This window comes from Sinohyriopsis cumingii, chromosome 5 (assembly GCF_028554795.1).
Source record: "Sinohyriopsis cumingii isolate HCF-2022 chromosome 5, ASM2855479v2, whole genome shotgun sequence".
NCBI lineage: Eukaryota > Metazoa > Mollusca > Bivalvia > Unionida > Unionidae > Sinohyriopsis > Sinohyriopsis cumingii.
The window spans coordinates 97,984,552-98,011,253 of NC_142965.1; the positions used below are offsets into that span (position 1 = coordinate 97,984,552).

The 26,702-nt window shown below is 36.1% G+C and overlaps 1 protein-coding gene across 1 annotated transcript in view; it reads left to right on the top strand.

Annotated features, from left to right (window-relative positions):
• Window positions 1–26,702, top strand: part of LOC149799842 (myosin, essential light chain, adductor muscle-like) — a 99,609-nt gene that overhangs the window by 57,735 nt on the left and 15,172 nt on the right. The window contains exon 2 of the mRNA XM_089959260.1: window positions 26,116–26,262. Coding sequence (XP_089815386.1) covers window positions 26,116–26,262 — 147 coding nt within the window. The remainder of the gene's footprint in view (window positions 1–26,115; window positions 26,263–26,702) is intronic.

The window sequence follows — 26,702 nt, forward strand, 5'->3', positions numbered from 1 at the left end:
CGATACATTTGTTATAATACATTTTATTCACTGGGTTTTTAAATTCGTGGTTTGTGGCAATCACGAAATCCACAAAAATGGAAAATTGGTACCACGCCAAAAAGTCAACTCGCACTACTGTACGATTTTTTTGGGGGGTGGGGGGGGGGGTCCGTGTAAATTAGTTTGTCCAAACCCGAATATCCCAACCAGCATCTAATCGGAGACAAAATTCATGTCCACGAGTTTTTCAACCTTAAATCGATAACATGCCCTATCCAACAAAAATGGCATATATAAATTAAATGCAGCGAACGGCGATTTACTGCGAATAAGTAATGTCTGACGCAGGTGATTGACAGTAATTTCCACGCCTTACAAATGCTCTTGTCTGTTTGGAAATGTACACGCTACTAACGTATGACATGCAAATGGACATTTGTTATTTGCATACCTCTATTAGACGATATGCTCGAGTGGGATACCAGATATATCGTGGAGTGAGGAAACCAAAAGAGTATTGGTAGAGAAATAGAGGGCATTTCAGCGCCAGAACACCTGCAGATGCCCAGTTACCTAAACTGTCCTGGGAACACCTGCAGAAGTCCAGTTAGGTGCAGGTGTTCCCATGACAGTTTAGGTAACTGGGCATTTGGAGGTGTTCCCTGGACAGTTTAGGTAACTGGGTATCTGGAGGTGTTCCCTGGACAGTTTAGGTAAATGGGCATCTATTGTATTTTATGATCGACGACTGGTTCATTTCATAGTGATTTTATAACTGTGGTCGGGACCCAAATTATTAGTTCTGACCTAAACAATGGACGTATTGTCAGTGGATGATGAATACCATTATTTTTCTTTATAGTTCAGTTAGAATCCTTTTTAGAAACCAGTTTAGAGATCTACTTACATTGGTCATTCTCTTGGCACGCTATATTTTCAAATACTTAGATTCGCTTGAAGCGTCGCTTTTAATTTTGAAGTTTGACCCTCGAAATTTTCTAAAGTTCTGTGGAGTAGATATTGATAGGTTAAATAAGGGAAAACCCAATCATCAACGAAGAGCAGATGATAAAATTTATATATAAGTTTGTTTACAACATTTGCAGATTTTAAGAATCTCATATGCCGTTTAAAGGTAGAATCTAGAAATCACATGTTAATTAAATTGCAAAATATTCTCTGGGTAGATACATGTTTGAGATAACATGTCCACTGAATAAAGTTGATAGGTTTCGAATGTATCTGCTGAGGAAATGAGATGTTAGATAAGGCATCTTCTCGTAAACTGGTTCCGCGTCGTTTAATTGTTGCTCCTTGAGAACTGTTGCTGTTTTCTTAGGCGGGAGCCAATATATTCTCCCAAGGCGTATGAGAGAGAGAGAGAGAGAGAGAGAGAGAGATTTGTCTGAAACAGGCACGTGTTGTGTGCATGTGTCAGCTGTAGACCCTCTAATGTATATGCATGCAGTCAATAAGGTGCCATCAAGGAATGAACTCCAAACAGAAAAAGTAGAGTTCAAGTATTAACTTTATTATAATTAGTTTTCAACGTGTATCATAGAAACTGTCAGTGACTGAACTTGCAGGACCTGTTATGTGTTACCCATACAGTACTGTTTACCTGTAATACTCTAAACAAACGAGAAACACTTTTCTTTGGAAAACGAAAATTGGTGATTAAACTTAGTATTACATTTTTAAGCAGCATATATATCTCGTATCACCAATGTTGATTAGTGTTGACTGCTAACCGAAATTAAGGGACAATCAAAAATAGTAAAAGGCGTCTGCTACCGAACTAGACTGTATGCTTTCCAACGCCACTCACAATTTTACGTTTGAAAGTAATGTTATGTATATTTAATTTAATTGTTTGTTTGTTAGTTTTAAAAATTTGTTAATTCATTGACATGCTATTGTAATGTAGCATTGTATGTTGGACTTGACCTTGTCCAAAATTGAGTTCATTTCTGCTTGACTAAAGTTGACTTTTTAAAAATTAAATGTAAACAACTAATACATAGCTTCATTATTCTCTATGTTTATGAGCTTAATATAAGACTTATTATTAATGGAAGTAAATATGTTTATTTGGTTCAGAGTTTTGGACTTTCCTAAGTGAATTTTGCATGTTATGGTTTTGATTTTGTAAACATCAGAATCATTCTAGAAGGTTATTTACCATTAGGTAACGTTGATCTTAAAACAGTGCAGTTTTGATGCATTTTGAATACCTGTACTCCTTTAGCTATTATTTTATGAACAATTGGTGACAGTGTACTTTTTCCAATACGTTTCTCCGTTTTTATCTAATAACCCATACTTGGATATATATATATATATATATATATATATATATATATATATATATATATATATATATATATATATATATATATATATATATATATATATATATATATATATATATATATATTCAGCTAAGAGCATGGCAAGAAAATGCATATCAACCTGTTCTTTCTAAAGTGATTTTGGATCGCCAAGGTTCTTAGAGTGTTAAAACTGCATGTTTTAAAAAAACTTAGATACTCCAATATTTCAAACGCGATTATCCTTCTCATTATTTGTTTAAAGTGAAATACATCTGGTCAGGATGGAAGGTTTTCGGTTGCATTATTTGTTGGTGTAAAATGTGCATCCAATTTCGAGAGTGTAGACCCACTTGCACCAGGAGATTGTTGTCTGTGCTGTGCTTCATGTTATGTTTATATGCGAACACTTTATAACTTTGATCTATTGCTAAATTTTGAGACGGCAAATCTGGTTTTATTATCACAGCAGCTAATTTGAAAAATCTTGTTATCCCTGATGAACACCAGCGTTGTCTTATTTTGAATTCCTGGATTTCCATTTAGCAAAGAAGAGCGTCAGATACTTAAACAGACTCTTGCTATGTTCTTGTTGTGCGCGTGTTGCGTTTTTTAACGCTCCTAGAACAAAACGCATGCTTGGAACAGAGGGCTTTCTATTCTTATCAAGCCTCGAACTTGACGGCCTTATTGTGAAAACTAGTACACCACAGTAAAGGAAAAGCGTCCAAATGACTAATTATCTTGTTAGGGATCAACCCTATATAATTGGGCTTGTGTAATAATGAAAGCACATAATTCTTAGTGTAAAATTATTTTTTAATTAAATATAATTTATAATCTTTGATCTAAGTAACCTGGCACATGGTACCAGCTTTATATCATAGGAGATACAATCCTCTAATTACGTTAACCCACTAATACACCACCTCCTACTTCAAAATATGAAACGGTGAATGTTAGGTCACTAAGTACACTATGTTAGGTCAGGATTTAAATTCATGAAATTAATTTCATTGCTAAATTGTAAAGATATAATTTAAGAATAAAAGCTGCAGCAACCCTGTTTATTTGAATATAGAGTTAAGAAAAGATAAAGTAGATGATATGTGTGTGTGTGTGTGTGTGTGTGTGTGTGTGTGTGCTATCATGCCAAGAGTGTTTTCGAAAGTAGCTTGTGAGTTCAAGAATGCGAAAAAATGCTGATACTTTTGTCACAGCTAAACAAGTTGTTAATGTTCGTCCAGTAGGTTTACACTTAGTACTATTTTTTATTATAGGATTAAATGATCATGGTTGGGTATTTATCGATGTGTAAATTTTACCCGAGTGAGTAGGTAAAATTTACACATGGATAAATACCCAACCATGATATATTAATCCTTACAATTCCAATTTCGTCCTTTCTTTCGTCAAATCAGCTTTCTCCATCAACAATACATTCCAATTTAAGTAGCGCGTACTTTTCTTTCATTTGCCCCTTTAATCACCCCGTAATAATAATAATAATAATAATGAGGACTTTGTATAGCGTCTAATATTTAGAAGCTCTAAGCTCTTTACAACAATAGACAACAGCTATAAGATAAAAAAAACACATATAATGATATGATTACAAAAACAAACACCATGGAATTAGAAAACATAAAAAAACATGCTGAGAATATTTAAGGTAGGAAACATTATTAGGTCTTTAAGTTTGTTCTTGCAGTCAAAATAAATAAGTTTTGAGAGTACTCTTGAATGGGATCACTGTGTCTTTGTGTCTAAGTTCAGTGGGCAATTCATTCCACTTCGCTGGGCCCTGGTATGCAAAAGAACGCTGTCCATATGACTTTGTTTTCATAGTGGGAATAATGAGTATATGATTGTCAGAAGAGGAGCGTAAGTATCTTGCTGGTGTGTACACATGGGTGAGGTCGGATAGGTATGTTGGACTAGAGTCCGACAGTGAAACGTAGCACAGAGAACAAATTTTGTGTTTGATTCTGGATCGAATGAATAGCCAGTGTAGGGTACAGAGCAGCGGGGAGGTGTGCTCTGATCGTGGTACTCCTAGTATGATCCGAGCAGCTGTGTTTTGAACTTTTTGAAGTTTCTGGAGCAGATATTGAGATGAACCAGACAGAACTGAGTTATAATAGTCAAGTCTTGAAAGAACTAATGAACACACAAGTGTTTTAGTGGCATCAGCTGAGAGATATTTGCGAATTGAGCTGATGCGTCTCAGCTCAAGATATGCAGCCTTGCATATGTTCATGACATGTTGGTGCAATGTGAGAGTACTGTCCAGAGTAACACCTAGGTTTCGTACTGATTGTGTGAATTTAATGTTGGTGTTGCTGATATTTATTGTTTGAGGTAAAGAATGTGAATGAGAAAGTCTTTGTGTTGTGATCAGAATGGAGTCAGTTTTATCATCATTCATCTGCAGCTTGTTACATGTCATCCATGACTTCACATCAGAAATGCACCTCTCTACACCTTGGATGGTAGCATCAACTTCAGTTGGGTGGCTAGATTTGTATATTTGGGTGTCATCAGCGTACAATGGGTGAGACACTGGATGATGATCTATGACACTTGAGAGCGACTGAGTGTATAGAATGAAGAGAACGGGTCCAATAACAGACCCCTGTGGAACACCACAACATAGATCAACTGGGCTGGAGTGTATTCCATTTGCAGATACAATTTGTGTCCTGTTGACCAAGTAGGACTTGAACCACAGTAAGGCTGTATCATGAATGCCAAATATATGCTGGAGACGGTGAAGTAATATATCATGGTCTATTGTGTCAAATGCTGCAGACAAATCAAGGAGGGTGAGGACTGTAATCTTTCCGCTATCCAACGCAGAAAGAATGTCATTAACTACTTTTAGAAGAGTAGTTTCAGTACCGTGGCAAGGGCGATATGCAGACTGTACATTGCTAAAAAGACTGGTTGAATTCAGATGAGATACAAGCTGGGATAGAACAACCTTCTTCTAAGATTTTTTATATGAATGGGATATTTGAAACTGGGCGATATTTCTTTAAATCGTTATGGTCTAGTGTTGGTTTCTTCAGCAGAGGCTTTACAATGGCAGTTTTGAAAAATGATGGGAATTCCCCGGATGAGAGAGGTATTGTTGTTGTTGTTGTGGGGTTTAACGCAATTTTTCAGCACACGATAGGCCATACATGGCGGCCAGTATTGATGGTGAAGGAAGAACCCGGGAAAACATCGGAAAGAACCACCGACCCACGAGAAGCTACCGGCAAGCTTTCTCACATACCCACATTGGCTGAATCTGAGACTCGAACCTGCGCGGACAGAGGTGAGATGGCAGTGATCCGTAACGGAGAGTGCTTTAGACCACTCGGCCACTGGGAGCCCCTGAGAGAGGTATTAATAACATCAGTTAGTGAAGGCAATACTGGATATAAGCACTCAAGCAGCAGTGATGTTGGAATTGGATCAAGTTCACATGACTTTGGTGCACTCTTCATCAGGACTGTACGTAAGAAATCCATAGAGACAGGTTCAAATGCTGCTAATGGTTGCGGCTCAAATTCTGTATCCCAACTGTATGGTGACGACGAGTCAATTGAAATTGTAGTGTCAAGCTTATCTCTAATGGTTTGTACTTTGTCACGGAATAATGTAACCTGTACAGAATCACACGAATATATTAACTATAGTCACATTTACGTTTATTCAGAAACTTCATACTTTACATATTAGGCAATGACTACCGATTGTTTCAACACATTTAATTTATTTACAACATCCTTGTTCAATTTTAGGTAGTCCCATCTGCTACGTCAGATGACCATGACCTTACATAATAACAGCTGATAATGGAATGAACAAGTGTACTAGATTAAATTTCCAGTCAAACCTCAAATCATAATGGATTTTATCAATGAACAACATGTAAATATGATGCTTTCCTTTATTTACATAAAAGTAACAATTAAATAAATTGTATACAGGAATAAAATTTTATATCATTCTCAACAGCGTTAATACTTATGAAGACCCGTTCAGTGATTTAATGTCAAATGAAATGTGACTACTGTCACAGGTTTATTCGGCAACTTCATACTCTTCATCTTAGGCAATGGCTACCCGTGGTGTTAGCACATTTCTATTCATAAAAAACGACATTCTTTTAGTATGTCCTGTACAGGAATAACATTTTATATCTTTTTCATCAGCGTTAATTCTTAACAAGACCCTTTCAATTATCTAATGTGAAATTAAATGTGCAGTTGTTAAATGAAGAGTTGCTCGCAAAACCGGCCATATGTTTTGTTTGGTTGCATAGTTGAGTGCTGGAGTGCTGGGAGGAATTAATGACTACACATCCAGAATAATTTAAATTAGCAAAACAATTACCTTTATGGATTATTATATATATTTTTGGTGGAGATGGCAGTTTTACCATGTAAAAACTTTATTCATTCTTTGAATAATGGTCTCATAAATATTTGTTTTTATCTTTGTGTAAACGGTCACATCACACCATGCCACCAACACCCACACACGTTTTTTTAAGATAAGCAAACAAAATTAAAATAAACAAATAAAACAATTACCACTGAAAACGCCAATGCCCCATTTTGTGCTTCGTTTAGTAGCCTCTGAAAACTGCTTTATTTCAGTAGCTTTTAAGTCCTCAGATCATTTCTTGAATCTTGGTTTTTATCCCTCAGTGGCCTCAAAATTTACTGGCCCAGTTCCCACGCTATTATTGTTGTTGTTGTGTATGACTAGGGTGACTGAGCTCATGGGGTGATTTTTGAGCGAATTTAATAATCCGTTGTTCTGTTTCATTTTCAGCGTTTGTAACATCCATCGCATTATCGTCAAATCCATCGCCATCTGCTTCAATAGCTGCTATTATTTCTTTTAACTCCTTGTTATCTAATTGTACAAAAAACTCCACAGAAAATTGCAGCGAAAAATCACCGTAATCAGCAATGTTGCGCTACTATGTTGCAGACAAACGCCAAATTGTAAACTATGCATTTCAATCAAAGAATATTGGAAAAAAAGTATAGAAAGGGTATAATTTATATTTATTTTCTGAATAAAAATGTAAAATCGTTTGACAATGACGTGTCTGCAGTGTTTACTTATATTGCAAACAGTACAAAAACCGAAAGAAGTCCCAGAATTTATCGATGTGTAAACAATTCCCGCTCAGTATCACGTGACCGTTTACAACCAATCGTATTGCAGAAAATCCGTTTCATTTATAAAAACTGGAATTATTTTATTTTATTTTGTTTTATTTCGTGTTTTACTTGGACGAATTCTGGGTATTAATTTTTTGAGGGCGTCTGCTACTCTGACATTTGTTCCACTCGGTTAAATTGACTGGAAGAAACGAAGAAAAAAATTAAGGTCTGAATGATAGACTAAAGGTGAGATAGTAACCAAAGCATTCGGTATTACCCTTTACATTATTAGACACGGATATGTGTATACAAATATAATTTTCATACGATTACGACAGTCTGCGGATGTCAATCATAGTCGACTCACTTTGTTTCGTATCGATTCCTTGGCACATATAAGATGGCCAAAAGAGGATAGGATTTACTGGATGCAGCTGAGAGAACATTAGGTGGTTCTGAGAAAAGAGTAAATTGTCTATCACAGCAATGCATCAAGAGGTTCAGATGTGAAAATAGTCAGTTGACAGTCACAGCAATGCATAAAGTGGTTCTTTGAAGAGTCTACTTCCTCTTTCGACATGACGCGTTTCGTGTAAGTTTATCTAATTTAAAATTATCCCACACATTTTTTTTTTTTTTTTGTCCAGGCATGGCATGCAGACTTTATGGAAGTCACCATATTCGATGACAAACTGGTGCGACGAGTTCAGTTTGATAAGTTCTAGTCAATGCAACCTCAGCCTTTTCTTTTTCATTACACCTTTCACACTCTAAGAAGTTAATAATATCTATAGAGCGCCCCATGTCTAAAACATTTATCAGAGCTTTACTAACCACCCCCAAAAACAAATAACCCCCAAGAACGACAACAACCAGACCCCTCCTCCTCTGAAATTAGCTTTTGAATCAGATGAAAAGAATTTAAGTTTTTGAAGCAAAGCTCAGATTCGATAACAACATTGCTCGGAAAATTCCGTAAGATAGTTGAATAACCATGGAATGAGTTGTAGAAATGCACATCAATCTGACGTGCTTGGTGAATCTTTTCTGGTGGAGTCTACCACATGTTACGATAGCAAAGGCCGATTATGTTCCAAATGTGACTGTTTCTCCTTCTGCCGCCATATTGTTTCATGTGAACGATACTAATTAAAAATATAGGTTTTAATGGTCACGAATAACATCCGAGGTTTCTTTCTCGGATTGGCGGAAAAGACCGAGGATGTTCGGATTTGCTCAGATTGTAAAATATTGATTACCCAAGCTACGGGTAGTAAGTAACTCTTTCAGCTCTAAGAGGACGCTTGGGTGGCACTCTATTGTTTCGTATTTTGCATAGGGTTAACCTTTTCGAATATGAGGATGCGTGTTAACTTCAACAAATTTCGCCCCCACCCCCAAATAGTTATGCTTTTTAATGTAGAAAATCCATAATTAATTTTTTTTAGCATGAACTCTGTAACCGTTGTAACTGAATTCACATTTTATTCATCACAACAACAAATATATACATCTAAAAATAGCAGCATATGTGCGAGACATATTATTTAGTCAGTCACCGACCACTTGGGATAATCTCACGGCCTCCCGGAGGTCAGCGACCCACAGTTTGGGAACAATTGGGTTCGAGTTTTAAAGAAAAAGAACTCCCGAGGTTTTAGTCACTGATTATAGTGGCTATTTAAAATGACCTTGCAATTCTTAGGAATTATTAAAACACCTTTAATTTCCTTTAGTTTGATGTATGATTGATTTGTAATATCTGAATACAAAGTATACAGCTTGACCTTCGTTCAGGTGTGCAACCAAAAAAAAACCTGCTAGCTCGGATTGGTCATTTTTACGTCTTGGACATCAGCGATAAATTGTAATAAGAGGAGCCTATAATGTTAAAAAAATATTGTTATACCTTTGTATTTCATTCAGTTCACTTTCAGAAGCTGGTATTGTCTAGTCTGGCAAACGTCCTATTTTATTAACTGTTAAAGATAGTGTATTTTAGACTAATTTGGGCTGATATTTCTAGATAATGGGAGCAGCCATTTTAGTTAACTGTGTTATTAGATCATGTACAGTTATACAAGTATAATATCCAAAGAAATTTCAGTCATAGTACATGAAAGTACTATAGAGGTATGCCACAATTCTCTCCATTGTGTATGTTGCAAATTCAAAACAACTTCGTCTTACACGTGTCACACTCTCAAATGTTTATAATATCTGGGGATAGCCACCCCCCCGGGGGGGGGGTGTCCTTGTTAGAAACATTCATAACAGCTTTACTAACATTTCGTCAACTCGAAAGAGACTAATAGAGTGTGTGGAGGAGTGTTTTGCTGGAAGTGAAGGCGTCTTTCATAAAAGGACTGAATACTTTTTGCTACATAGCAGCAGGTTTCTTTTCTAGAAAAAGCTCTATACATGCTGGAGGTTCTGGGGAAAATGGGACAAATGGTATTCCGATTGCTAGCTACATTTGGAGTAGTCTCTGCCTACATAGACATCGTTTGCCGTTCGGAACGACATCGTCTATCTGTTCAAGATTAAAATATGTTTCTGATGTATGTCAGTTCAGTAATTTACAGAAATATCATACATTTTGATGGAAGGAAAATTACCCGCAAATACAGAAACCCTAATATATTAGGACTATCTTAGCTGTCTCTGCTTGACTGAAGGATAGACAGAGATGTTACGAATGAAATAAAATAGCTTCTCTAACAATCCTTGTAGGCCCAAATGAGAACTATAGACATATATTAAAGGTCTGATCCGAAAGTTTGACCTTGAAGTTGCGAATGTGTATCATCATAAGAATTTTGCAGATATCAATATCTTGTTTGAGGTTTCATTGTAATGCGATGACAATCAAAGTTGGCCGGATGTGCAAGTAAATTTCGGAGCAGTCTCGAATAGTGCGCTCTCGGTAAAAGTTTGAAATGAGTACTACAACAACACTGCAAAAACCATTGGTTAATATGAACTCTTAGATAACATTACTTTTCATCATACCATGTAGGTTATTCACGACAATCAACGACCTGAATAATGCCCAACTCTCAAACAGAAGCTTAAAGTGACAGAATAAGTTATGAAAGGCCATGATACAAAGAAATATACAAGTGCTGACAGTATACAGTACATCCTAAAATTCTTGAACTATGCTCACCAGTTTTATACTCAGAAATCAGCATGCGTTTTAATGCTTGTGGTGACAAGAGAAATTCCAGATCGTCTTAAAGAAGCGCAGGCAGTCCCTTTTCAAAAAAAACTGATCCTGTGGAAAAGGGATACTACAGACCAGTCAACATTTTACCTTGCACTTCCAAATGTTTGAATTGCTCCTATGTAATCAGATTCCACTGCATTTGATAATATATCTCATAACTTTGTATCTCCTTTAAAAAGGACTATAGGTGTCAGACCAGTCTACTGAAACTAAAACTGGTTAAGGATTGGAGGGGCGCCATGAACAATGGTAGCAATGCGGGCGGAATACTAATGGACCTGTCCAGGGCCTTCGATAGTCATCTGCACTGAGTCATCATCAAAATAATGAAAGCCTATGATATTGATCTGAATTTAGTCAAACTAATTGAGAACTATTTGTATTACCGCTCCAACCCCGTTAAACTGGCATGCTTATATAGTATCTGGGATACAGCCGCAAGGTTCAATACCAGGACCCCTCATATTTGATCCTTTATAAACGACAATTAACTTCATAAAGCAATCAACACTGTATAATTACACTGATGACAATGCCATATCTTACATCCATAATGATCCAAATAATAAAATTTTTAGCATCTGTTTTACAAAATCAGAGCAAAATGCTGAATGCGTTTTGCAGCTATTGGTATACAAGCAAACATCATAAATTCCAAGCTATTGTTCTTGAGAGGAAAAAAAAACGCTCAAAAAGTATTAAATTTCACTAAACAAGACCATAAAATACAATGTTAGGACTGTGTGAAACTTCAAGGAAAATATTGATTCTCAACTAATTGTTTGCAACCACATATCAGCGTGGAATGAATTGCCCACTGAACTTAGACACAAAGACACAGTGATCACATTCAAGAGGGCTCTCAAAACTCACTTATTTCGACTGCAAGAAAAAACTTAAACACCTAATAATGTTTCCTACCTGAAACATTCTCAACATGTTTTTTTATTTTTTAATGTTTTTGTAATTTCATGGTGTGGTTTTTTGGTAATAATATTATTATATGTTTTTTTATCTTATAGGTGTTGTCTAATGTTGTAAAGCGCTTAGAGCTTCTAAAGATTAGGCGCTATACAAAGTCCTCATTATTATTATTATTATTATTATTAGATATGTCGAAAAACAACAATCCAGTTAAACTTCTTCAAACGTCTTAGCCACTTATTGCTTGCTAATATTACGCTCTACATCTACAAAGGCTTGATTGGGTGAAATTTCAAATACTGCCCCCTTATTTGTTCTTCTCGTAGCAAACAAAACTCTGACAAATGGAACAAATTAATTACGGTATAAGACACTCAGATGGGTGCTTAATGATTTATAAGCTCATGTGACTTTCTACTCAAAAAAGCAAATCGTCCCACTCTACACATTAGTAGATTAAGATATATGGCAACTGAAGTATATAATGTGATTCAGCACAACAAAAAAACTAACAATCTAATTATTATCTCAGACACCAAAATCTGGCAACAGTAACAAGGGTAAAGACCACAAGGCAAGATCTTATTCAATTTCGACTCCACCAGAGTCTGGAACAGCCTGCCTAATAAACCTAGTACACTCCCTGATATCAAAGAATCCACCAGGCTGAATGAGTCCGGGCCTCGCTATAAATGCGATTGATGTCTTTCTATTCATCGGTCAGTGGTAATTCAGCTTAAAGGTTAACAACTTTACCGAGATAACCGCGCTTCAATTCTTAACCCATAACGCCTGTTTTCATTACTCCTTCATAGATTTATATATACTTTCATCTCTATTGTTAGGTTAGGAGGGGGGGGGGGTCCAATTTAACTTTTAGTACCGTCATTATCCTGACGTCATACTTCTTAAACCACGTACGCCTTTTGTGATGTGAAATATATCTTGATAGCATTTCTCTGATGTGTTATATATGTTCTAAAGAAAAAGTGTATATTTGCATGCTTCGTATAATCGTATTGTCTTTTCGTACTTTTAACATTAACATTGTCATATTTCCTGACTTCAGTTTTAATATACTCCTTTCAGTGATGTGCTGTATAGCTTCGTACATAAAAATATAAACAACAATCAAAAATAATTTATATTTGCTTTTTATTTACTGTAGTATTGTCTCTGAGTTTGCTGTTAACGTTGACATTGTAATGTTTTGATATATACAGTTTCTTAGTTTCACTTTAAACATATAAATTCCGTTTACCTATCTGTTGAATTATAAAATACCTTTGTCATGTCATGTCGGTTGCCCAGAGATGATGTAGTAATTTACCCAGATCATCGACGTTAACAATATTTATTGTATCTAGTATGGTGTTATTTATTTTCAAACGTAACAGAAAATGGTCAAAGCGCATAACAATCACTATTTGTGCAGGAGACACTCGTCAGGTTTGTCAAATTAGATTGCAAATGTTTTTATATGTACATGTCTCTTCATTTCCCACCTGACAATTCAAGATCAAGAAACGTAGTAAACAATAATTGCAATATATTCTTTCTTATAGCGCTCATCCTGTTTTGGTTCTACTTTGTTCGCAGTTGAGTGAGGATTATAAACGCTTATCTACGGTATTAATTTCCCTTAAAGTTGCCCCTTTATGAGTACACTTTTGCTGTAAATCCTCTCTAGTTCCTTGGTCTAGACATGAATAATTCTCAGTATGCTGCAAACCTTTACATGAGAACATTTCAGGGGAAATGAGAGATATGCCTAGCTTGGTTGATTTCTGCCTGGCACTACAAAACGAAAAATTTCTATCCTCGTGTTCAGAGAAAGATAAAGAGATACACTCAAAGGATGAGAGAGTAAATGTGTTTTTAACACCATTTTTTCAGCATGGCAGCCAGTATTTCTGGTAGAGGAAAAACCCGGGAAAACTCACCGTCCCACTGGAAGCCACTGGCAAGCTTTCTCACATACCCAGTAGACAAACCGGGAAAACGCACCGACCCACTGGAAGCTACTAGCAAGCTTTCTCACATACCCAGTAGACCGATAGCAAGACTCGAACTCGTGCGGACAGAAGTGAGATGTCACTGATATGTAAGGGAGAGCGCCTTACACTAATATGCCATTTGCCCCCCCCCCCTTCACCACCACCATAGCAACAACAAGGACTACTTCACACTACCACATTCAAGGAAGTTTAAAGTCTCGACACTCATTCCTTTTACCAGACAAATTGCAGAAAAAGAAAAATCAGCGCGATTTAGAATAACTGGATACAACACTATTCCACTCTTCTGGAATTTCTTCTGAAGTAAAGAAAACCGAGATCTAAACAAATATTGCGATTTACTGTCAGGCTACCCCTTGTGCTCGGAATTCCAGACGTTGGCACTTTTCCCGAGGTCTGTTTACGCTATACATTTCCCAGCATGCAATCTTCTTTTTTTAAAGTAATTTTTTAGTCGATGATCAGAATTTCGCTCAGTGTTTACTCGTACATGCAATAATAATAATAATAATAATATTATTATTATTATTATTATTATTATTATTTGCAGTTTCTATGAGTGGATATGTAATTACTGTTCTCTTTGTTGATGACAAGATTGCGTATTGTATCCATTAACACACTTATCGCTACAAATGATGATTCCGTAAACGCAAACAGATACCGTGAAAAAAAAATTAAAAATTATTCTACAACAATCAAAATCACATAATTAACTTCTAAATTAATCTTCTTACGTGATTTCCCTCCGAAAGAAATTAATCCTCACATGGACAACAAACATTATGAACGTATATATCTCTAAAATTTACACATTTTGTTTCATATGCCTTAAGAGAATTTCAGTTTAAATGCTGAAAGGTTTCTACGTAGTAGATTAATAAATCATATTGCAAGCTGAGTACGAACTTTTGCCAAATGAGTTTGTATCTTCAAGGATGAGCAACCTACATTATGCAATCGAAAGTAAGTTTCCCAATTTCAGAATTCCCATTGACGTCTGAAGTAAACGATGCCTCATTAGACATATGTAAATGAAATACCCCAAAAGTATTTAACTATTTGAGAGGAGACAAATTTGTTAGACGTAAGTGAATTATTTCTTTCGTACGAAATAGGCTGTTTGAGGAAGGCATTCCAAAAATGTTATTTTTTTACCAGCATAGTAGTTTCTGTCAGTATTCCATGTACATATTTATGTGATTTATTTACAATTTTTGCTTTATGATAATTTCCAAGATAGAAAATAAAATCTGATGACTGGTGATTTTCGAAGAAGGAATTCCAAAAACTCGTCTTAAAATTTTGAGCCATAGACTTGGTAAACATAGTTTGTTTTCAGTTGTCAGTCTTATACGTTCCCGTTTTTATTTGAATCGTGACTCAGTGATAAACAGCTGTGATACATACTGACAGTCTTATGTATAACTCAGTGCAATCTAACAAATGATGTAATTTTTTCTCAGCTTATTCAGGATGTATCAGTTAATATAAATTGTATGGGATGTTTTGGAAGCTGGCCCTTATTTATGACACTAGTATATTATTTATGACTAAATATTGTAGACAGTCATCTGAAACATGGACCCATGGTCCTATTTATCAGGCAGTTTAGGCATTATGGAGGATGTTAAATCTTTAAATAGCATTGACTCAGACTTGTGATTCATGCTGCTCATGATTTTAACATATGGGATAAGATCATGTTATCCTGTCACTCTTCCCAATTCATTTTCCTCCCCAGGTACTGACAATGGAACATGAGACCGGGGTACCAGGCTAAGGTCCTGTTTCCAGTAGGATAACACAAATTTGGTTTACTTGGGTCTTATCGTTAGTCAGTCCATAACATTGTCATGTGCATTGTCATGTGTGCCTTGAAAAGTTTGACGAAAAAAAAGTTCTACAAAATATCGGGTATAAATGTTAGAATGTTACTTGCAATATCTTCTTGGTCCTAAAACAAATGGAAGAGTTAGATGAATTCTATTCACCAACAGAGTAAATAGAGTTAAACATCAAGAAAATCAAGGCCTCATAAAAAAAGCCCAGTCCTAATAGTACATTGGGGAGTTTTGTTCTTGCTTGTTGGCCTCTGTCGATTAAATCTGCATTGAATCGCAAATAGCAAAATCTTCTTGAAATTTGTCGAATTTAATTTTTTTTAAGATCTGAAATTAATGCCACTGTAATTATGGAAATTCAAGTGGCAGTTGGTCATTTACATCCAGTGGAAGAAAGTTGCAAAAAATTCGAGTTGTCTTCTGATTTACCTTCCAAAAAAGGGTTAGAAAATGCGATCTTTCTTTCTTTTGGGATTCGTACTGAATTTTCAAACTAATGAAGAGCACTTATGGCTTCCTCAAAAAAATCATTCTACGATGGCCTTCTGAAAAAAAATTGCATTGCAACTACTACTACTACCACTGTTGCTATTACTATTACTGTTGCTCTTACTACTACTGCTGCTGCTAATACTACTGTTGCTGCTACTATTACTACTACTGCAAATACTACTCCTTCTGCCGCTACTACTACAGCTACTACTACTGCTGCTGCTGCTACTACTACTACTAGTACTACTACTAATACTACTACTACTAATAATAATAATAATTATTATTATTAGTAGTAGTAGTAGTAGTTGTAGTAGTTGCCGGTAGCTTCTCGTGAGTCGGTGGTTCTTTCTGGGGTTTTCCCGGGTTCTTCCTCCACCATTAATACTGGCCGCCATGTATAGCCTATCTTGCGCTGAAAAATGGCGTTAAACTCTATAACAACAATAACAACAACAATTAGTAGTAGTATTAATATTATTATACAAATAGCAATTAAGGCATGAAGCAACATATCTTCACACAAGTTCCAAAATGTGCGATGACAATCATGGCTCACAAGTGCTAGTACATACTGTAAAATGGCCGAGCATAAATTTTAATTGAAAATATTTCACGCTTCTGCCTTGCTGATAAGTTTCTCCCTTTTCTGGTAAATAGACAAAACGGCATGACAAGATCTGATAAATATTAGGCATATTACTGTCAATTATTTACTTGGAAGTGCAAAAGTGTACATAATCATTTTCAAAACTGATCGTTAAATAAATACTTTTTGCTTCAATTTAAGGAGAGTGATGGTGGTGAACTGCTTTAAATAAAAGATTTCCATACAAAAAATTGTAATACAAATTATTCTGTAATTGCACTCCTTCAATCCGTTTGTTTTAAAAATGCTAAGTACACCCGTTTGCTAAGTACACCCGTTTTCCTTACCGTATTGTTTGATTCCTCTACCGTCTCATTTAATTCAGACGATCACGAGACATTTATGGTGAACTTCGGTTATGGTATTTCTTCAGTACTGAATCTTAAGACTTCGTGGAAGACTGGGTGTTTTGGACATTTGTTGCATGACTGGTTTGACACGCGTGACTCTTTTTTTATATCGACCAGATTCAAACAGTGGAATTCTCGTGCCGTTTGAACACGCACTGTTTCATGTAAATCTTTAAACAAAGTTTTAACGGTTTGTTTCAGCAAGCTTGTTGCCAATATTGCATGTGTGGCATTTTGACTACAAGTTCAAACCAACGTATCAAGAATTCCCTCTCTAGCACTAGTAATATACATAAAGAGGCAAGTGTAATTACAAGAATAATATACATATGTAGGCACGTGACAAATGTGATTACTATAGTAATATACAAAAAGACGCACAATGCAATTGTAATTACAAGAGCAATATACATACGTATGCACACGGCAAGTATAATTACAATAGTAATATACATAAAGAGGTACAGGGCAAGTGTAATTACAATAGTAATATACATAAAGAGGTACAAGGCAAGTGTAATTATTGCTAGAAAATAAGTGGTAACAGCAGAACAAAATTGTATAAAATAGCGACTTCACAACACAAGATTAAAGGTTGGAAAAGATGAATAAAATGGAAGTAACAAATTAGAGAAAATAAAAGGAAATGAAAAATAAAGAAAAGAGAAGATGCACCCCAACAATAGGAATTCAAATTTACAGTAGCAACAAACATCATATGTTTGTACCAATCTTTTGATTTCCTTGATATACATCAGACTTTGTTTCAAAACAAATTCATTATCAGATGATGAATTCTCAGTAGATCCATTTAAATGTGAAAAACTAGTAACATGAAGGTATATAATGAATCAGAACAGTTTTATTCTTGGACAATCGAAGCAAAGGTACATGGACTTTTCAAAACGTAGAACCACAATGATCAAGACTGACTGGTGATTTGTCAGGCTTTCTGCAGTTAAACCTCAGCTTGGGTATATTAATGTTGAGTTTTCTGTCGCATTTGATAAAGTTTTGGGTGCATTATCTATATATTGACTTTTACCTTTTGTTAATTCTCCCAAAGACGTAGACTGGCGGCATTCAGATAGAGGCGAATTTCAACATTTGGTTGTGCTTCGATATAAAGATAAAATACAAGTTCGAGTCTATAGAGCATTTGTAATATCAAATCACATTTTATAACGGAGTAGCCTAGACTTCCCAACCAAAGACGGAAGGATACACAGGGGCCATGTTATTTACTTTTTTTTAAATAGAGCAGTGCCCATCCCGTTTTCTAGTAAAGGACATTTATATCAAAGCATATCAGTATTTATATCGATGTATATGGGCATTTATGTCGATACATATACGACGGTCAGCTTCGATCCCAGGTGCTTCGAGCTGAATCTTCTGCAACATAAGCATTTTTGGATACATTATCTCAGACTTAGCAGGTATATGCTTATGTGTTCCGAATCTAGGCGGATATATTTTGTAATATTCGGTTAGAGATGTGATCAGGTCCAGTGGTAATTTTAGTATCTGTAACAAGAGTGATAGCTGTTACGTCCTGAAGTGCAATCTTAAAAGTTTTTGGAACATCTTTGGGAAAAGTGAGAGAGTTGGGGATTGCTATCAAATAATGACACAGAAGAAACAAAGCCTTTAAAGAATGTTTGCATTTTACGGTAATATTTTATCTCGTTCATCATGTTTACTTTTATTTTGGAAGTGTATATCTTCCTCAAGTTTTGTGCAAGTCTTCACTTTTACTTTTCTAGACTTTACCTTTAGTTGACACACACACACACACACACACACACACACATGAAAATGTGTAACAAGATAACCGGGTGGGATTTTGGATTTACAACATAATATTTTTGATGGTGATACAAATACAATATTTAATAACGAACGACATGAATGAGCAATTAATTATGATTAATATGTGCGTGTATATGATCCAAATATTGGATCAATTAACATAAAACGCACGGACTTAATAATGAAAATACAAATAAATGACCTTACACAGTACAAGGACAAGGGGTGAATGATTCACAGTGATTTCACAACGTAAAGATTTTTGTTTTGCTCAGATAGTAAAACAAATATAGTATTTTACTCGTATAGTAAAATGTATTCACTCAAATAGTGAAATTATGTCAACAAAAGGGACAGATAAACAAATCATCTTTAGAGTTCCCAAAACACATTGTGTTTTACAAATCCAAAAAATTAGTCCACGGCTAAAAGATTACATGTATGGAGTTGCACACTCCGTCACCAGCACACTCGGCTACCAGTCACACTGGCCAATCAACCCGTTAGTATTCCAGGTTCGTCAATCAAGCAATCAGCGCCCACCAATCTCGGTCAGCAACACCCGATCACCTGCTACTCGACCAGCAACACTGTTTATTCAGCTCTACGGCTGCTATGGTTCAGCTTCACAGCTGCTATGGTCGACTTCTGTGGTTAGCTCTTTAGGTGGTACCACGTCGAGTCCGATCACTCGGATAACTCTGATCGCTCCGGTCACTCGGGTCAGCTCTACAGCTGAAGATGTGTACGTATGTAAACCACTCACTGGCAAGACGTTCCGTAATGTGCATATTTAATCTTACGGTGAGGAATTTATACACAGACGAAGACGTCAAACATTGTCTGTGCGCTGGAAGCATTTCGAAATATTGTACAATATACATAATACACCCTTGGGCATCGTTGTACACACACACACACACACACACACACACACACACACACACACACACACACACACACAACCCGAGTACACGTATTTAATAAATAAAAGGACTTAAACAATTCCGTGACAAAATGAAGCACAATTAGTCGTTTGAAATAAACTGGGAAATAGTAAATAAAACGTATCCATATTTATTTTTGTAATTCTACTGACTTTATAATGCTGATTTACACATTATCTCTGTTAATTTATGTTTAATTACACAGAAAAATTACATCAAACGTTTTCCAATTCTGATACACTTCTTACCAGTTTTGTTTTCTCGTTACCATATAGTTTATAAACTTGTACTCGATTTTGTTTGTAAACTCAAGAACTGTGTTGGTCAAAGTTGATACCAAGAGCTGATTGACTAGCATTTGATCCCTTAATACCCATACATCAATGGGCATATAAACTAGTATTTGGCCCCAGTTGATACTAGGACATCGATGGGCATATAGACTAGTATTTGGCCCCAGTTGATACTAGGACATCGATGGGCATATAAACTAGTATTTGACCCCAGTTGATACTAGGACATCGATGGGCATATAGACTAGTATTTGGCCCCAGTTGATACTAGGACATCGATGGGCATATAGACTAGTATTTGGCCCCAGTTGATACTAGGACATCGATGGGCATATAAACTAGTATTTGGCCCCAGTTGATACTAGGACATCGATGGGCATATAAACTAGTATTTGGCCCCAGTTGATACTAGGACATCGATGGGCATATAAACTAGTATTTGGCCCCAGTTGATACTAGGACATCGATGGGCATATAGACTAGTATTTGGCCCCAGCTGATACTATGACATCGATGGGCATATAGACTAGTATTTGGCCCCAGTTGATACTAGGACATCGATGGGCATATAAACTAGTATTTGGACCCAGTTGATACTAGGATATCGATGGGCATATAGACTAGTATTTGGCCCCAGTTAATACTAGGACATCGATGGGCATATAAACTAGTATTTGGACCCAGTTGATACTAGGATATCGATGGGCATATAGACTAGTATTTGGCCCCAGTTGATACTAGGACATCGATGGGCATATAGACTAGCGTTTGGTCCCAATTAATTGGCTAATTAACTGCCGAATGTAACGTCCCCGTTGACCCCCTCTCACAACACATCCATGGCATAATCTACTTAAGTTGAACCATAACGTTGTCAAAAATGATGAAGGAATAAATTACAAATCAGATGTGGGTAAATAAACAGTCAAGACCCATGGCCGACCTTCCACATCTGATCTCGCCTTGATTAACATTTATTTAGGTTCGAAAGGATACCATTCAAATTTGAGAATCATCACGGAGTTGAATTTAAAAATAAAATGAACGCTACGTTTTATTCTAAAGCTGGGCGGTTTGTGCTAAAACACTTGTGTTGTGTCGTTTTGCTAATCCTTCTCGTAGTCCATCTTTATTTTGGGGTAGGTCCATTGAAAAATCCTGTATTTCTAAATGTTGTGTTAAATGTACATTTTCTCAGAGAAGACACTGCTAGTTAATTTAAGGTAGTACTGTACAAAGGCACGTTTAAACTACATGTGAAAATTCATAAATAAGTTTGTAAGTTGCTTTTCAATAACGATAACACAATGAGTAATTTGGCGCCATGTATTATACCGGCATATATTATTATTTTTGACGGCTCTTCATTTTTCTTCATACAACTTTCTTTGATTTTTAGTCTGTAGTTCAATACTCTGACCTCGTATGGTAGGAAAATAAGAACAAAAGAGAACCAGACTGTAGAGTTTGCCTAAAAGATTATATAAGATTAAATATGGGCCACGAGAATCCCCCAAAAGTTTAACCTCCAAGTGACATATATCAGCTAACTGACACATATACAGATTTATTATGTGTTGACAATTCACAAAAGAAAGCAACTTTTAATTAGATGATGTATTGATTCCGACATTGGTATGGTACCTGGACAATCTGGTAAACATTACGTGTGAGAACAGGTGTATCATTCGCATCAGCGGCAGATGCATTTGTTTAAAACCCAGAATGTGATACTGTGCTGCCCTAATTTTTTTTCAGCATTCTATCGGATTAGATCAGTGTAAAAGACACATCTGAGGTAGCTCGGTGCACTGTCAGAATTTGGTTTAAATACCGCCTAGTAAAGTCATTACTAGTTATTGGATAATGGACGCTGGCTTGCAATTCTAAAAACAGTTTGAACACAACTTTAAAAGCTCATAGTGACCATAACCCCTCCCCCCCCCCCGAAAATATTGTATCTTTTTCACATAGGGTGCTAATTTGGTGCGGATTCTGGAATTTTGCACATTTTCTTGACATTCTTTGAATTTATGGAATTTGTTTAACACTTTGCGGAATTTTCAAGCCGTTCTTTAGCCGATAAACACAAACAGTTCAGATGTTGGTTGTTAGAAGATGTGAGTTACGTGTAGATCTTAATATTTAAGATTTACGTTGATAATGCTATGCTGCATGTACAGTAAAATATTTTCGAATAATACAAAATTTACTTGCACGACTGTTCAGTAGAAAATATTTCAGTTTGTGGACTTTATTTAATATTTTTATCTGGTCGACCTGTTGGATCAAGATCTAAGCACCTAAATTATCCATGATACTAGAAGTATATATATATATATATATATATATATATATATATATATATATATATATATATATATATATATATAACATTGCAATTATTCCTGTCCGTAGAGAGACCAAATCTCAGAAATGTTTAAACGTTCTGTGATTCAGGCTTTTATCTAACAAACGCAATGAAATATGAGTTATTTACAGACTTCGAGCTTGATATCGAGCTTCGTGGTCTAAAGTCCTTGAGTTTAAAAGCCCCGAATGTAACGTCCCTACTGATCCGTTAACACGGCGTATCCTTTGAATGGCCTTTTTTAAATACAAGCATAACGTTGTCAGAATATCTGAAAATATACGGAATCGACTGAGGTTACCTTATCTGTACAAGTACCTTGCTATATTTAATGATGGTACGGATTTAAGAACGAAAGCCAAGTGCACGGCCATTTACAGCAGAATTTCTAGATCCAGACGATACGACATTGTTCGGTGCTGATTCTTTTTTAACAAGTAGAAATTGCTTCTGGATTAAGCAACTGTTTTTTCTTCAACCGGTTCCAAAGTCTGTAAAGGAAACTTGTTTACAAATGGAAGCCATTTAAGTTTTTGTATAAAAATGGCCTGGATCTGGCAGCTCTGTTGCTTTTGACGTTAGTGTTAAATCCCTCCATAATGAAATGCCTGAAGAGGAACTGGATCGAAGAACGCAGGTAGCTTTAACTACGATGTAAGGAGTGCTTTCATAAAAATATTCTTTATAAACTTAAAAAACAACTCATGGCACGAATCAGTTATCAGTGTGTTTTTGCCCCTGATAAAAATAAAATAATGCCGTGAGTCACAAAACTTGTATATTTGTCTTCTTAGCCCATTTTACATCAGTTTAATCCTTAATTTCTAGGCTAAATCGTTGTAGGTAGGGGGTTAGACTGAAAAACAAACGGTGCTCATGTTATTGTCTTATCAACGTGGAGGTCATTCTGCATTACAGATAATTTTAGAACGTCGGGGGGCTCAAATGTAATTTCGTCAGCCAGTTTTGAAGAGAAGAGATTTGAAATCTTTTCAAACATCATGGAAGCTGAGTACTGTAGGAGTACTGTTGTTACATTAACATGAATCGGAACATCGGAACATCCCTGGCCTTTTCTATCGCATGCTAGAACAAAAACAACCTCGGAATAACTATGATTTTGAGTGTGCTTTTGTACTTTACGGTAATTTTCCAGCACATGACAGGCTATACAAGGTAGCCGGTATGTGTAACATATGAAGCATCTGGGAAGAACCATTTAAGCACGTGAAGCTAAAGGAAGGCTTTTTCACATAACCACGTCGGCCGAGCCGAGACTTTAATCCACGCGAATAGAGGTGAGATGTGAGTAATCTGTCAAGGCAAACACCTTAGACCACTCGGCCACCCACGGACACTACCATTTTGAAATTGCCCTAGGGACTCTGGCTGTTATTACATCATAATAATTTCATGACGTTACAATTCTAGCAGCATAAGCAATAGTTTCGGGATTTTGAAACTGAATGATTTTTTCATATTTGACGTTTACGAAGTTGCAGGAATCACATTCCAAATTAAAGTGCAACGAATGTATTGATTGTTGGGGCGACGTCCAGTGTTATTTAAACACCTATAATTTTATAAGAATCTGTTCTTCTCATATCTAAGCGGATGTTTGTCCGCCACACACATTGGGAAGCCATCACTAAGGTTGCTTCCGAGTCTCTTTCAGAGAATCAAACTTGTTCGATTCGCATCATAAAGACGATGATGTTATGAATGGCTATAACATGTGTAAGATAAGCACATTGAAAGTTATATAGACAAAAATTGTTATGTATTTTTTTCAATAAATACCTTCTGTATTCGATTATAAGAGTCCAATTTTAAGCAATATAGACCCTGATATGCCGTTGCATAATGCACACGTAGCCCAGGGTCTATGCTGTTTGTGCTGTTGATTGCTTGTAAATATAACCGCATAGACCCAAATCTGCTGGTGAATCATGCGACAGCAAATCTGGGTCTGCGCCGTTTGCAGTTGGACTAACTTATAAGCGGGTACATACGATGTTATATATTATCACATATCAAGTTACAGAGAACAGTAACGACAGTCAAGAGAATTTCATAAAAGTTACCTAGACAATACTCGATAGGTATTTAGTAAAAAATAATTACCGTATGTACTCGCTGATAAGATAGTCCAACTGCAAACATCATAGACCCTGAGCTGTCGTCGCATAACATTGTTATATCGAATACTCCTATATATACACGACTTGAACCAACACAGGAAAGTAACGGAAGTGGCTGGTGTTGTCAGCATTGTGCCGAGTCAGGGTCATGTGACCTGAAATGGGTTGAAGGGATCTGATCAGTTCCAACACGCGTCATGCGATAGCTTAGGGTAAAGTTTCGTCTTCTTTTATTGGGAAACATTTGTCTTTCTTTAATTGTAACGAATACATTATTTAGTTCTTGCAACTGTTCTTTCCATTATTATTTGTGAGCAAATTTTAACAAATGTAAATTTCCAAAGATGTACAATGTAATAGAGGTCGGGAAAGGTCACAGAGAAGTTAAGATGCAGTATGTCATCAACACATGCGTGATTGCTCAAAAAGCATAAATGATATCGTTGATAGACGGCGCGTGCCATAACCATGACTTTTGAGGATGGTTAACATTGAATTATCCCGTTTCTAAGTGAGGGTATGCTGCGATACCCATCAGTTTGTCCATCGGTCTGTCTGTCCGTAACCGCATATCCTCCTCAGCCTTTGGCTGAAAATTCGCCGTATTTGGTACCTATGTTACCATCTGCGACATGTTATATAATCATGGGGTTCCTTGGTCAAATTTACAAAATTGCATTAGTTACATTTTTTTAAAAATATTTTAGTATCAAACTTTGTACACGCATTTGTACCAAGAGGACACATGCTATATGCAAAAGATTTTGCGTTACGACCACTGGTTATGAACCTGAAAGCAGAGGTCGTAGCCATCCAAGGATGGGGCCTGCTATTAAAATGCACGAGGAATTTCCATGTCAAACTTTGGAAATAACTCTTGTTAAGTTTCTGAATCACGCTTATAGGATAATGGATCAGAAAGTTGTTTCCAGGTCCGAATGGTGATAGTCTCATAGGATAAGGGATGAGAAAGTTGTTTCCAGGTCCGAATGGTGATAGTTTTATAGGATAATGGATGAGAAAGTTGTTTCCAGGTCCGAATGGTGATAGTCATTAAAAAAAAAAAATCTGTCCAATTTTCAAAAGAGAACGCAGATAAAACTTGGGTTAATAGAAGAGTTGCATGATGGTACGAAGAAAAAAAATTTCTTTTTCATTTTGTTTTTATTTCAGGTATTTGATCTTTGATAAGAATCTGATTGAAACTAAATCCAATGAAAATAATTTTAATTGTGCTGCATATTTTACGGGGAAAAAAATTAAATTTAATAAAAGACAAATGTTTTGTTGCCTGGCTTACCGTTGTTGATAAACGATGTACCAGAAATAAAGACTTAATGATATACATGTTAGACAGGAAAACATATATTGACTGAAAGACAGAGACTACAAATAGCTAATTAGATATATAGAACGAAACCAAGGACAGCCATATTCTTGGAATATAATGGATGGATGGATAGATAGATGGATCGATTTATAGATTGATTATGCCGTCTGTTAGTTCTTTATTTGCCTAATTGATTGACTTATTGATTGATTGACCTTTCCTAACATTTCAGACGTGAGGGAGGTGTTTGACCTGTTTGACTTTTGGGACGGCCGCGATGGATTGATTGATGCATTCAAAGTCGGAGATCTTCTAAGGTGTCTTGATCTGAATCCAACTCTAGACCTAATCTTCAAAAATGGCGGCACGAAGAAATTGGGTACGCATGAATTCTTTCTCCACGTTTTGTTTTCTTATGGCTTTTTCCTTCAAGATAGTAGTATGAACCTATCAAGCATCTGATATCTGATATTCAGCCATTTTATCAGATAGGCTTCGCTGCGTATGGAATGTATATTCAAGATAAATCTGCACTTGTTTTCTCCTCATAGTAGTTTTTGCGGCTAGGAAGGATGAATAACTTTTATACTCGCTTATAAGTCCAATCAAACTGCAAGCATAATACACTTGCAGATCAAGGTTTTTGTTGTTTATTATATTGAGTACTCATAACAAAATGTACAGACCAAGATCTACCGGCAGTGCGACGGCAGATCTGGGTCTGAGAAGTTTGCAGTTGGACTCGACTTATAAGCGAGTACAGACGGCAGTTTTTATTTGTTTACCGTTTGAGTAGGGTTAACTAATTATTATTCTCAA